The sequence below is a fragment of the Topomyia yanbarensis genome, chromosome 3, assembly GCF_030247195.1.
Source record: "Topomyia yanbarensis strain Yona2022 chromosome 3, ASM3024719v1, whole genome shotgun sequence".
NCBI classification, from domain to species: Eukaryota; Metazoa; Arthropoda; class Insecta; order Diptera; family Culicidae; genus Topomyia; species Topomyia yanbarensis.
The window spans coordinates 67,273,912-67,287,597 of record NC_080672.1 but is presented as its reverse complement, the minus strand read 5'-3'; the positions used below and the strand labels follow the sequence as shown (position 1 = coordinate 67,287,597).

The window sequence follows — 13,686 nt, the reverse complement described above, 5'->3', positions numbered from 1 at the left end:
ATAGTGGTACAAGCGGCTTTGAATACATAAATTGGTTATTAAACCATCTTTATATTTTTCCTATGAAGTAGGGATTGAAAGCTTACGTTTAATGTATTAACATTGCCCATTGTCTATTCATCGATTTTTTTAGCAAAAGTTTACCTTAAGTATGCGACTATTGGTACATCTACCCTAATTTGTAATTTCTGAAATTTTGTGTAATTTCTCTATGATTTACTGGTGCAAATAATATAGGGATCAAATGATGATTTACTAAGGAAACAATGCATATAATGCTCTCAATATATAATTGAAGTATTTTTACCAACTCTGCTTTAAACTATATTGCACTTTATCAGTAACAGAGAACCAAAACAATGTGGTTGAAACAACAGAACAATGAGAATACATTTTGTTACCTATCTTATAATCAAAGATCAAACTTTCAAATACATATTTTCAACCCAATTGCGCGCACCTCTAATAGTATTGCGTCTTGAAGTACGCCATACTGGTTTCAATTAATTTTGCCAGTCATTGTTTTACAACGTGACATCTAAAATGGGTCGAAAATATGTAAGCGTGGCTAAAAGAAAAGTGCTGTCGTCTGCGAATGAGCGGAATTTAGCCTTTTTCTGCGACGAAGTGGAAGCGAAGAACGGGAAAACAAGTGGAAAAATGTCCAAAATCCGAGAAAAGCGAACGGGTGAAATTTCGGTTCGTGAACGCATCATGGCGAAGCAAATCTTGACCTTCTAACACTGCAAGTTAATAATAATTTTTATTTATTTCAGGCTCAACCTGTTCGTTGTGCTCCGTTGGTGACGCGCGGCAAACTGGCATCAGAGAATTCGTACCAAATTGACCACCAAATGGTAAAAGCTATCCAGGGAAGAAAATTAAGCGTTCCCGACGCAGTTCTTATAGATTCTGTGTTTGCGGATTATTCGGAAGACGACAAAATCAGAAAACTGATCAAGCTCCTATGGTGGGAAAGAAAATTGTACGTACCCGCGACGCTGTTGCTCGACCACCGGATAGCGAGCTTAACTTAGAAAGGTAACGATGACTGGAGGTCGAGCAGGTAGAAAATTGAAACGCGTTCGTAACGTATCTCAACCGTTTTTTGCGTCTCAGAATACCGCGGACGACCATAAACTAAAAATTGAACCAGAGAGCGTTCAAGTTCAAGGCCCTGTGGGTGGAAGTAAACTGTGACACGGTCGCCGAATTCATTAACCAAGAATCTTCCAAGATTTGATAAAAACCTGTCTTTGCAGATAAGTAAAACTGCACCACAGACAAGGAGACATAACACTGAAGAAATTCCTCGATAAAGCATCGTTTCGCCAATTTTACCAGAACGCTAAATCCAACTTTTGTACACACCCATTTGAAAGTGTGTTATCCCTCATGCTCTGGAATATTTTTTTTATAATACTACGTTCGAGTGTTATGACTGTTAGTCTGTGATTGCATGTAATATATCCATCGCTTGATATTTGTTTATCAAACAGACTAAAAATGAATGAATATTAAGAATAGCATAATTTCTTATTTCAGGACAAACGAATCTACGGTGCTCGACTTACTGCCCGGAATAGAACTGTAAACCCGTTCTTCAAAAGTGCTCATGACATGGAAAAAGCTACCCGGGGTCAAATCGGGGGAATTTTACTCGTCCGCATTTGCGTTTCTCGACTGTGGTTTGTATCCGAGAGTTCCTCAGAAACCGATTCTATTAAGTTTATTTGAATATCTTTTGCTGATAAATTTTCAATGATTGCATTTATACGCTCCATTAATATTTCAATTTATTTTCATTTACTTCAGAATATTAACATGGAATCCTCCAAAAAGGATATAACCATCAATAGCGAACCGGAAATGGAATTCGAAGAGACTGTCGGACACATCCGAGTCGACGAGATCTGTGAGCTGCGGAAATTATAGTCGATATGACAATAGAAAAGCGCAGAGAAACACTTCATTCTCTAACCTTATTCACAACGGGTCTATTGGCACAGAGAAGTGTTATTGGTAAGAATGCCAGAATTCAAGTAATTTTTCGTATGCACATATTTTTGTACTTTTTATCTAGTATGCAATTGCGGACATCAACCGTACATCGAATCAATCATAAAGGAAAATTTCAACTTGATCAAACAAAAACGCAACCTAAAGGCCAAATATGATGATGCTTTAAAGATATGCATGCATCTTTCCGATGCGCTAAATAGCAAGCTTATCGGAGAGCCTTGAGCAACGATCTCTACTGAAGTAAAACAAAGAAAAACTTTAGATGTTTTCCGAAGCCGGCAACAAAAGTGATTATATTTTTGTCAAGCTGCTTATGTTAGAGCTATGGCATGATGGCCTCCAACACCGTTCGGTAACAGGCCGTACATTGAACAATTCGCCTGGGTCTGAAACGCCAGGAAAATGTATCAGAACCGTTTTATCAACCAACGAACAAATGAACCGCGCTTGAACTTGAGAAAGTGGAGTATATAGCTGGTCTATACTTGAAATAATTTTTATCATTTAATATACTAATAAATATATTTTCAGAACGCCTTTTGGAACATCGTTTGTTCATGGGAGATAGTCCGTCGACTGCAAAGAAAAATGAGATGAATTCCATCGGCCTATGGCAAGAGCTATTTCCTACTACTTCCGTCATTTGGGGTATTGTTTTCAGTCGAATAACAATTTGGGGAATATGGCGTTAGGTTATGTTACAATACAAAAACGACGATTTTTATTTGAACATTTTTTGTGGACTTTTCATGTACATTACCACAAATAGTCGCTTAGTTCCGCATTTCAAAAACATATAAATCTACGGTAGGATTTTGACGAACAATATTGTAAATAGTTATAGTATGTTTTGCCTTTCTCCTATAGAAAGTTTATGCAATCACTCTGAACATCGGTAACTTAATCCCGAGCCGTATGTTATATGCCATTTGACTCAGTTCGTTGAATTCGGCAAATGCCTGTGTGTGTGCGTGTGTATGTATGTGACCAACAAATGCACATTGGTTACTCGGAGATGGCCGAACCGATTTTCTCAAACTTAGTATTAAATGATAGATACGACGTCTTCTTAGGCTGCAGTTGATTTCATTTAATTTCGACTTTCGGTTCCGGAGTTACGGGTTGAAAAGGTGCAGCCACACAGCAAATTCACATTTTTATGCAATCACTCTGAACATCGGCAGCTTAATCCCGGCCGTTTTTGACTAATATAGGTTTTCTGTATTTTGATAGGGGCATAGCTAGGGGTATGCGATGAGGGGTTAGCACTCACCCTCATATACCACCTTCCATCCATCAAGTCCCCTCCCATTAAAATTTTCTAGTGCCTCAAGAATAAACTTGAATTTTGAAATGAACAATAACCCCATTTAATACAAACCAGTGAAAAATTTAGTTTGAAATGTTTGAAACTATTTCAAAATTGAAACTAATTTAAATTTTTTTAGGGGAACTGTGGATAAGACATGGCCACATGGTTAATTTAGGGATATAACGTGCGGATGTAATTTTTAAGTTACCGATTTTAAGGTTTATCGATGAAAAAATCATTTATTTTTCGCAGATTTTTTCCTTTATTTCGATAAAGTAACTCTTAAGTGACATCTTCGTGAAAAATAACAGGTAAGTTGATTTATGCGTGAACGTTTAAAACGTTAAAAAAATATGTTCGGGCAAGACGGACAGCCTTAATTAATTAACAAGATGAATATTTTTTGCGGGGTCCGGACCCGTCGAGCTCTCCTCCTGGATCCGCCACTGGTTTCAAGAGTTTCAGCGTCGACACATAGCATCTCAAGTTCGGCTGTCAATCCATTTTATGTATGTGCAAATCGTACTGAATATGTAATATGCATTTCCACCATTATATTGAACAAAACCAGTTATGGAATCGTAGTTTGGACAAATGAGAAAGGCACAATTGCACCACTAGGTGGATTAAAACAGGTTTTTTGTTATTATACTGGCTATGTTAACCATAGGTTACTATAATGCAACAATAACACTTATTGTGAAAACAAATTTCGGATCAAATGATCAATTTAGTAGAAGTGTGCAGAAACTACTTTATCGACGCTGTCAAAACGATAGGCAAAAGTAAAGAAAACCCAGTAGAGTTCAATCGGAAATGAACTGGAATTCTGGTTGGTTCTATTCCGTACACGGCCTCCAGTGACACAACCGATTCTAACTAGAATCGGTTGTATCACTGGAGCCGGAATACGAACTGGAACCAGCCAGATCTCCGGTTCATTTCCGGCTGAGAATAGTTTATCACATTTGTAACGCTCACATATAGTTTTAACTCTTTATGTAACAATACAGACAGTATTACACATACACGTTGAATAGTTTATTATAACATTATTTTGCCCAATTATTTACTATAATGTTAAAATTTGATGAAAGAATTATGTGCTTACCATTCTGACCATTTACGTTAGCAAGCCCGCATAGCTAAAACCATTTAACCTTCCGACAGTCGCGCTAGTGCACTGAGTGCACACTGCTTTGAAAATCTAGAGAAATCGTCTTAGGGCACCAGCGGCTGCTCGTTCGGTGGACCATAAGCGCGACTTCCGGAAGGTTAACATAGTCCGAATAATAAACCTGTGTGATGGGATATAATAACCATTAGAGGTGTTGCATTTGTAATGTTCCTACAATATGAACTTAGCTTTTATTCAATGAGTATACCAATAGTTCTTCAATATCCTCAATAGTAACGAGGAATGGAATGGTTAAACTATAGTGAACCAATATACAGTACTGTAACCATATGTGATATTGTACATGTTGATGGCCATGTCAATGGTTTCACATGAATAGTGATTTGATATTATACGAGAGATAGTTTGTATATATGATCTTTTAGCATTTAATCCATAAAATCAAGGTTTACGATTAACTTTTGGTAAAATAGAATGGCACATTCGTCCCATTTCACTAGAATCCCATGCTGGTTGCTAAAGTATATTAATTTTATGTCGAATCAAAGGAATGTATTCATTACCTTGAATTTCTTGATCATAAAAAAATACCTCTTGATGATCCTAATTTAGCTAACCTCTCTGCTCGTTCATTCCCATATATTTCACAGTGCCATGGTACCAAAATAAATGTTATTGAAAAACCTTCTGTGTTCATTTTGTTAATTAGATCTCGAATCAACCATATAAAATAATGTGTTTTGTTGTTAAAATTTATAGAATCAAGAGCTAATAAAGAACTAATACTACGTTCACACTACGCGTTAAAACGTGTTTTAACGCTATCTTGATGACATTTTTCTTGTTGCTAATTATTAAAACATGTTTTAACTCTGTAGTGTGAACATAGTATAAGACTATCAGAGCATATGCAAAAAGATTGAGGAGGTAATTTTTAAATAACTGAACATGTAAAATTTAACGCTGGTAATTTTGCAGTAAAAATGGGACATAGGGTGCGCAAACGAAATAAAAAATTAATTTGTGAATTATAAATTCCAAATCTCGATTTTTCATCAATCTTTGATCCATCAGTAAAATATATATTTTCCTCATCAATATTTATAATTTTCTGATTGAAAAAAGTTTGAGCAAATTGTGAATAATAAGTAGAAGGAATATTGTTAAGATGTGTTACCAAATATGTGTCAATTAATGGTTTAGTGCAATGAACATTTATATCAAATTAATAAAAGTAGGAAGGTGATTGAACTATTTCTTCTGCAATACTTGATATGTAAGGAAATAAAATTCTACTGGTGGGATTGATTTGAAATAATGAATTAAGAATAGAAACTATTGGATGAGCAGTAGATAAACATTGAGTTAAAAATTTACAGTTAAGTTCATGAAATCTAAGATTTAGAGGAAGAATAGAAGAAATAACTTCAAGGGATTTAATATGTGTAGATTGCAATAAACTTAAACATATTCTTAACCAAAAATGTAGCTGCCATGTCTTCTTTCTTATTGAAACAAAGTAGAATTTGGGATGCTAAAAGGGCGGTACAATCCCTAGTACTTCTTCCTTTTCTAAAACCGTGTTGAGAATTTGATAAAATTTGTTCTCATTCTGCCCATATTTCAAGACGATTTAGCATAATTCTTTCTAGTAATTTACGTATACAAAAGAGTTAACTAATAGGACGTCTACTATCAACTAAAGATGGATTCCTGCCAGGTTTGAGAATACTTACACTCTTAATTTCGCGCCAATCATTAGGTAAAATATTTTGTGTTATAAAACTATTAAAGGAATTTACTAAATGAATTTTTCCATCATCAGGTAAATTAGAAAGCACAATAAATTTTATTTTATCTAAACCAGGAGAACTATTATTACTGGTAGATAAAGCATAGTTGAATTCGTGCAATGAAATAGGCGAGCCTGAATGGTGAAACCGACTAGAAAATAGTTGAGTGAATATTTTTGTATTAGAAGGAACATAATCAGGACAAATTTTTAATGCAAATAGCTCTACCCAATTTTCTGAATATTCTGAGTTAGAAGATGTAGAAAAAGTACAATTACGTAGTCTCTTAGCAGTCGAACATAGAGTGAACATTGAAGAATTTTTATCAAGATTTTGAACGAAATTTCGCTAATAATTAAGTTTTTTTAAATTTAGTTGTGCGCGTAAACATAGCTTCCATTTTACGATAGATTAAATAGTCATTAATTAAACCGGATGATTTAAATTGTCTAAACGCTACTGATTTTGAATTTATAAGAGACGACCATTCAGAATCCCACCAAAATGTTGGAGATTTTCTATTAATATTTGAATGGCGCTTGATTTGTGCTTGTAATTTCATGTTAAGTCAAACATGATGTGTTCAACAGAGTGATTTAAATTAGTTGTATATTGATAATTTAACATTATTGGTAAATGGTTACTAACGTTTAACTAACGCTTAAGTCTTTTGGTGTAATTTAGTTTTGCAATTAATATAAGCAGGGCAATCATTCAACTGAAAAAGAATACCTTTCCATAAAATACATCTTTCATCTGATGAAATACAGGAGGAAGTGATATGATTATCACCGCATTTTCCCCATTTAATTTTATTTGAACAAAATTTTTCAGTGTGACCGAAAAGTTGGCAATGATCACAGTGCATTACTTTAGGAGTAAAAATACGAACTCGAAATAATACGTTATTAACGTACAAACAATGTGGAAGAGCAGTTCCGGAATATGTAACGCGTACAGCAGTAGATGTGATGAATTTTGAGTTATTATTTACAATTGTTTTTTTTTATACAGACGTTCACTATGTAATACCTGAACAGAAGAAATGCTTCTATTTTTGAATACTCCTAATCCATGATTAATAATTTCATGAGATTGAATAGATTCGTCAAAAATTACAATCTCAATTTCAACAAGTTTAGAATGAATATAAACTCTATAAATATCAGAAAAGAGTTTTGAAGAAACTAAAGTATTTGCCTCAATACAATCAGAAAACGTAATTTTCAATTTGTTTAAAGAAATATTTTTAATTTCTTTAACGGATTTAAATTTTTTTATAAATTTCCGAAGAAATATGTAAAACATTTATAGGCTTTTCTTTTTTTTCTAAAATAAACAGTACAAGGTCCATTTGAAGATAAAAGATATACCCTTATTCGAGATTCAAGTTTATTTAAAGGAGTGTCTAAATGTTCTGGGCTGTTATTTAAATCAGAATCAGTATTCATTTTTAAGCTAAAAACTAGTTACGGTAATAGAAAAAAAGTAAAAGAAAATAACATAATAAAAAAAGGAATAAAATGGATATAAGTTAAAAAAGATAAAAAGGTATAAAAAGAAAATAAAACACTTATCAGATAAGTCCTTGTTGGTGCCTTGAATTGGTACTCTATAGCAAATTCTAATCTCGAGATTCTTCGTCGTTCTTCAGTAGGATTTGTTTATTCCAGTTTTACTGTGTTACATCAGTTTAATCCAGCTTTTAATATCCGACCTTCAACAGATTCTTCCACAATCGCGTAGTCAGCCTGTCTTGTCCTGGTGAAGATATAGACTGCTGCAATCCTGAAACGACGGTGAACTCCACAACCCTGGAGTAATGATCTTGGAAGAGCACTCCTTCAACCAGCCTTGAACCTTTTAGTCTGGAAAACAGGAAAAATTTATTTTTCAGCGCAAGCTTCAAAATATGTTACTTTCCTGTCCAAAGGTTGCTGCGACAATGATGAGAATTAATGAAATTAAAACTTGGTTTGGCTTCGTTTACTTCCAACCCAATAAATAAATCGTTGAGTTTTAATAACGAAATCTCTCTGAAAGCTGTTGCAATACATAGGGATCCGGTAAATTACGGAGATAATATTAGTTTTTCTCCCTCGGCTGTTTGAAGTTCAAATTGCCTTTGTTCATAAAACATAGATTACTCTCGGTTTGCGGTTACCAAAAGCTAAAAAACAGTCAAAACCATAATAAGATAAATAAGATCTTTTCTTTTTCGAGAATCCTAGTGCTTATAACCTTCGAAACCTATAAGTCCGCGACACCGCGGAAGAGTCTGATGAGTCATCGTCCTTCCGTTAAGTAGGTTTACATTTCCCGTCTATCTTATCTTTTATCCTTCCTTTTTTTATGAACGATGAAGGTGAGGGCAGCTGGTAATGGCTATCGTGCTATTGAGATTTTAATGTGATTCGAATTGGTACGAACTGCTATTTACCGTTTTCTAAGCAACTCTTATTAGATAATCACAATGCAGAAGGACTACTTTCGAGATAAACTGTTGTCATAACTTCGACCACTAAAGGCTGCAGTGAAAAAAGCCATTTCTCTTCACTAATAAAATGTCAACAATTAAATGATTGGGAATATATCTTTCAAGTATCAAATAAAAGACATCGACAGATTTGCGTACGTAAAAATAGTTTTTTTTTATTGTTATGAATATTTTAGCTTGAGCGTATATTGCACAGCATATATTGCTTATTTACTCTGTTTCACTCTTCTCGTCTCTTCGATCACTTTCGTTTAGCGTTCCTTTCCGTACTGTTTCAATATCAACATTAAATAATTCTACAAAATCATCTTTAACATAATTAAAGTACAACAATAGCTAAACTTCAACATTGCTATTACTCTCTCTGTCTACTTTGCCACATTCGTTACTTGTTTTATTTTCTCATTGTTTCTCGTCCACCGACGTTCAGGCACAAAATTGCTGTTCGCTTTCTGGCCCGTTTTTTATTTTCGTATATAACTAGATAGTACATATATGTATTGCTTTGAAATCGTTAGGTAGGTAATCAATGATTTTGATATATAGGCATGTTCTGTGGCGTCCGTCAAAGCCGGTTGAGCAATAGTTGTTTGTTAACTTTAGTCCGCACCTATCTAGATTTTTAGTCGTATAGCCGCTTAGCAAACAAGCTTTGGGGTTTTTCTGCTGGGATTTTTCATAGTACACATATTGTCTAAGGTAAGGTATATGTATGTAAATAACAACAATAAGCTTTGATTTGGGAATGCTATTCTGTTTTGTTTTGTTCAGCGATATCAGAGCGTCAGACACGTGTGTTCGAATAGGAAAAGCACCTTCGATTCGAGATTTTCGTTTAGTTTTGCACACTTTTTCTACGGTTAAGCATTGTTTTTTCATCATCTAACAATTACAGTTTGTCATCATTGGGCACTCGCTTTACGGTTAAATAGCATAATTTACTACACTAGAATAAGCTAATTGACGTTAAAACTAGCACATAAGTTAGGGTAATTGGTTGATGGGTCACCATTTATTTTACTTCAATTTATGTTTGGAAGACTTGTTGTGAAATAGTTGTTGTATAATTTGAAAACAAAACAATAAAAACCGTACAAAAAAATCAAAACAATAAAAAACTTAACATATATAACTGTATGGGTAGTCTCCTAAGACAATTTTCTCTAGTAGTACACGGTTTGACTTGTCTTATAACAAGAGTTGTTGTAACTTGAGCAAATATCGGCGTTTTTAAATTGCTTTAAGCAGTTATAAACTAGAGTGGAACTCATATTATTACAATCGCATGCTCTTAAATAGATAAAATATTAATTACGGTTACTATATTTATACTTTCTATTGTACTTAAGTGGGTTCAAACTATGCTATTAGTATAAACTTTGATATGTATGTCTTGGATTAGGTTGGAATGCTTTCGTTCGTTGGTGGATTGCTTTCGCAGATTATCTCTTGCTTGATTAGATAAGAGCTTAGAACTAAAGATCAATTATAATCTACAAAAAAATGACATTTATTACTAACCTACTTTGTTCAGCTGATCAACCGAAAAAATCTATGTTTGAAAACATTAACAATCACAAACATAAAACTTGCTCTTACAAACATAAATTGGCAATCCACGAGAGCCAGCGTTGCAAAAAGTCAAAACATTTTGCAGCACTGAAACGAAAAACGTATGTACGCACACATACATAAACACGCAGAAAACAGTAACTAAACAATAAACAACTCAACGTATTGGTTTGGGATAAGCGAGGGAGCTGCTGCCGTCAGAATGCTTCCAGATGAAGAAACCAGCTTGTCGTGAATGTGGTGCTCGTAGGTAGGTGGCGGTATCAGCAGTCCAGGCTGATGCTGGAGCTGATGTTGCTGCTGCTGGTGATGATGATGATGAGCACAGTGAAAATGTTGCTGCTGCTGATGCGGCAGTGGTATAGGCGAGAGAGGTGTCGGGTAGGCCGAATGAGTGCTCGGTATGGGAATAGCGAGCGTAGTAGGTATTCCGCCCAGCAAAGGTGGTGACGAAGCATTTCCGCTGTGTGAGGGAAACGGGGGTGGATTGGGGGATAGCGGTGACTGCGGTTGTGGAGTGGATGATCGTTGCGTTTCCCGAACGGACGACGACGATGACGATGACAACGACGAACCGAGTTGAGAGCTGGTGATGACCGGGCCCGCTGGGGACAGATGGTGGTCCGTTACGGTTAGCTGTGTGGATAAGTTAAAAATAGCTGTCAATTGGAACCTGTCGCGAGGGAGCGGGAAGAGAGAGAGAGAAAGAAAAGGAAGAAAGAGAGAACAGACAGAATAATTTAGAAAACAAAATGCCGCAACCAGTTATTGTTTTGTTATAATGTTAATCTTAGAACCGACACCAAATAAATATAGTCGGATACTCGCAGAAATCTTTGGAACTTAGATGTAGTAGTCAGTGGCATAGAAACTATTATATAGATGAACAATCATCACTTGATTGCGCAAGAACGTTTATATAACTGCAAGCGCTGTTTGATCTAAGATTAATATATTAAATCCGGGTGTTCTCTTCTATTATTTTTAGTACAAAAAGAAGCGGTTAAATCTAGGGTTATATACTCTAATCCAGTGATTTTCAACTTGGGGCACGCGGCAACCCAGGGTGAGTTTAAGGGGTCCGTGGTACGAAAAAGATTGAGAACCACTGCTCTAAACAATATCTAACATGCCTCATTTTTCACGGGAAATATTTTCTCACTTCTTATACACACAGAAAAAAAAATGTTGGTAAAAATAAGAGTTTTTCACTCTTAGCAAAAAACAACCAACGCATACTCTTTGTTTAAAAATAAAACTTTTGTTGTAAGTACTATTCTTCATTTGCTTAAAAGGAAAACTTTTACTTTGATTATTATTCTTGATTAATTTAAAAGTTTTACTTTCAACCTAATAGTTGGCGTTGGTTGTTTTTTGCTAAGAGCGGAACACTCTTACTTTTACCAATATTTTTTTTCTGTGTGTATCTTATATTAAAATCTAACTGCGGATGGTTTATTAGCCTATGAGTTATATTGGTTCGGTTGGTAGATCAACCCAAACAAGATGGGCTCGTACACGATCTAAACCGGTTGATAAAACATTCGATCAATTCTACACACAAAGTTTTAATTACTAGGCTGAAATTTTGAACACCACACCGATCAGTGAAACAATTTTGTTACCGAACTCCCCACGAAACATTAAATATTTGAATTGGATCCTCACAATGTAGCGCATTCAGCAAATATTGACAAAAATTTCATGTGCAATTAACTACAAATGCGCGATGACAACCCGGATGCCTTCTGCTCACTGCATACTCTGAACACGCTTCCACATGCTTCTCGTTCGACTACCGATCGACGAATGAAGCACAAAAACACATGCAAGACTTATATAATTTCTCAATATTCGGTTAGGTCTCAATATTGACGGCTCAGTCTGAAATAGACTAAGAAATTTCGTTTTTTTCGAAAGATTTTCTGAAAATTTGATATTTGGAAAAAGGACTTCTATACTGAAAGGAAAGCCGTAGTCGCGATAGAAATAACTTTCATAATAAGTTCATTTGAAGTCTCGCAAAAATGTGGCTTAGGAGTAAACACGGATCTTCTGGCAAGCACATAGTTAAAAGTAGCACCGTGTGACCGCTCTAAGCAACTTGAAAGTGAAAAGACCACACAAATTCCAGTTATGTACTCTTGGAGATGCCCGCAAGATCCGTTTGTGTGTAACTAAGTCAAAAAAAGTTTCGCGGGAGATTCTTTGTATTCATTCGCAGTTGTCATGAGAAAAACAAGGCTCGTGTAGTTACTTAAAAATTGGGATACTTAGAATGATATTGCAGAGCTTTATTGTAGACGCCTAACTAAAAAATGCCCTTTCCCGAACTATTGATTGACATCACTGGATACCTCCACCATCTAACAACTAACACGCTTATTGTACCCTACTAATAACAGTGAATCGCAACTTCTCCACTCACCAGTGTCGGCTGATGGTGATGATGCGGGGGCATATTAGGCGGCAGATGATGCGGTCCTGGCGGGGTAGGTGCACCATAGTACGTGGTCGGTGAAACCGGCGGACTCGGGTAGCCCCAGTACAGGATCGGCTGAGGGTAGTAGGCGGCAGCGGGATGTGCTCGCGGTGATAACACAGCCGTCGGCGGGGGTCCGAAGGGGCTGAAGCCACCGAATGGGCTACCCACGATGGTGCCACCTAGATGAAGATGTGGATGAAGATTCAAACCACCGAAGGTTTTGCACGGGATGGAAAGGGAAAGAACATAACATTATTGAACAGGTTCGTATTGAGCTGGTGCTAGTGATAAGTATGCGAAAAAAGAAATTATAATAAAAATGATAGAGAGGATATTCGGGAAGGAGTTTTTTTCGGGATAGATTTGTAACCTATACACGTGAGCGGGACTTTCGAAGCTTGAGAAACCGTGCAAGTTATAAATTAATGTCCTTTGTTGAGTGTACTAAATCCTAATACATGGTACGAATCTGAAAATGGAGCGTGAGATTTAGCCAAATTTGTATAATGGAGTAGATCAGTGTTTTTTCAACCGGGGGTGAATTAACCCCCAAGGGGGGATTAAGCTATTGCAGGGGTGAATTGTGCGGGATAAATTTTAACTTGTTATCCTAACGTTCCCTTCGGATATTTTTCTTTATACATTGTTTCATTATTTTAAGAATTGAGAAGATAACTGAGAGAAACAGGAACAGCTTTCTAATTGGAAAATTTTGGATTTCATCCAACTGAAAATATTTTTTATTATGACAGGGTATCGATAGTAAGCAAATTTTTGAAAGATGTACATTATGGAGATCAATATTCGGAAAGGGGTACAGGGAACAAAAAAGGTTGAAAATCACTGGAGTAGATGAATCAAACGTGA

At 35.7% G+C, this 13,686-nt stretch overlaps 1 protein-coding gene and 1 long non-coding RNA gene across 3 annotated transcripts in view; one reads left to right on the top strand and one right to left on the bottom strand.

The window, feature by feature from the left end:
* The first annotated feature begins 1,550 nt into the window (after positions 1-1,550).
* On the top strand, positions 1,551-2,785 carry LOC131688494 (uncharacterized). The gene is made up of 4 exons (XR_009305240.1): positions 1,551-1,688; positions 1,816-2,022; positions 2,084-2,499; positions 2,554-2,785. It is a non-coding gene; the product is annotated as an uncharacterized LOC131688494 (long non-coding RNA).
* A 6,114-nt stretch (positions 2,786-8,899) lies between these two features.
* Positions 8,900-13,686, bottom strand: part of LOC131688486 (RNA-binding protein fusilli) — a 351,529-nt gene continuing 346,742 nt past the window's right edge. Inside the window, exons 13-14 of one of the 2 annotated variants that reach the window (XM_058972771.1) lie at positions 12,763-12,998; positions 8,900-10,970 (exon numbers count right to left, since the gene is read on the bottom strand). In XM_058972771.1, the coding sequence (XP_058828754.1) occupies positions 10,476-10,970; positions 12,763-12,998 (731 nt within the window). In that variant the 3' untranslated portion in view covers positions 8,900-10,475. Of the gene's footprint in view, positions 11,008-12,762; positions 12,999-13,686 lie in introns of both variants that reach the window. The other variant, XM_058972772.1, reaches the window with a different exon arrangement.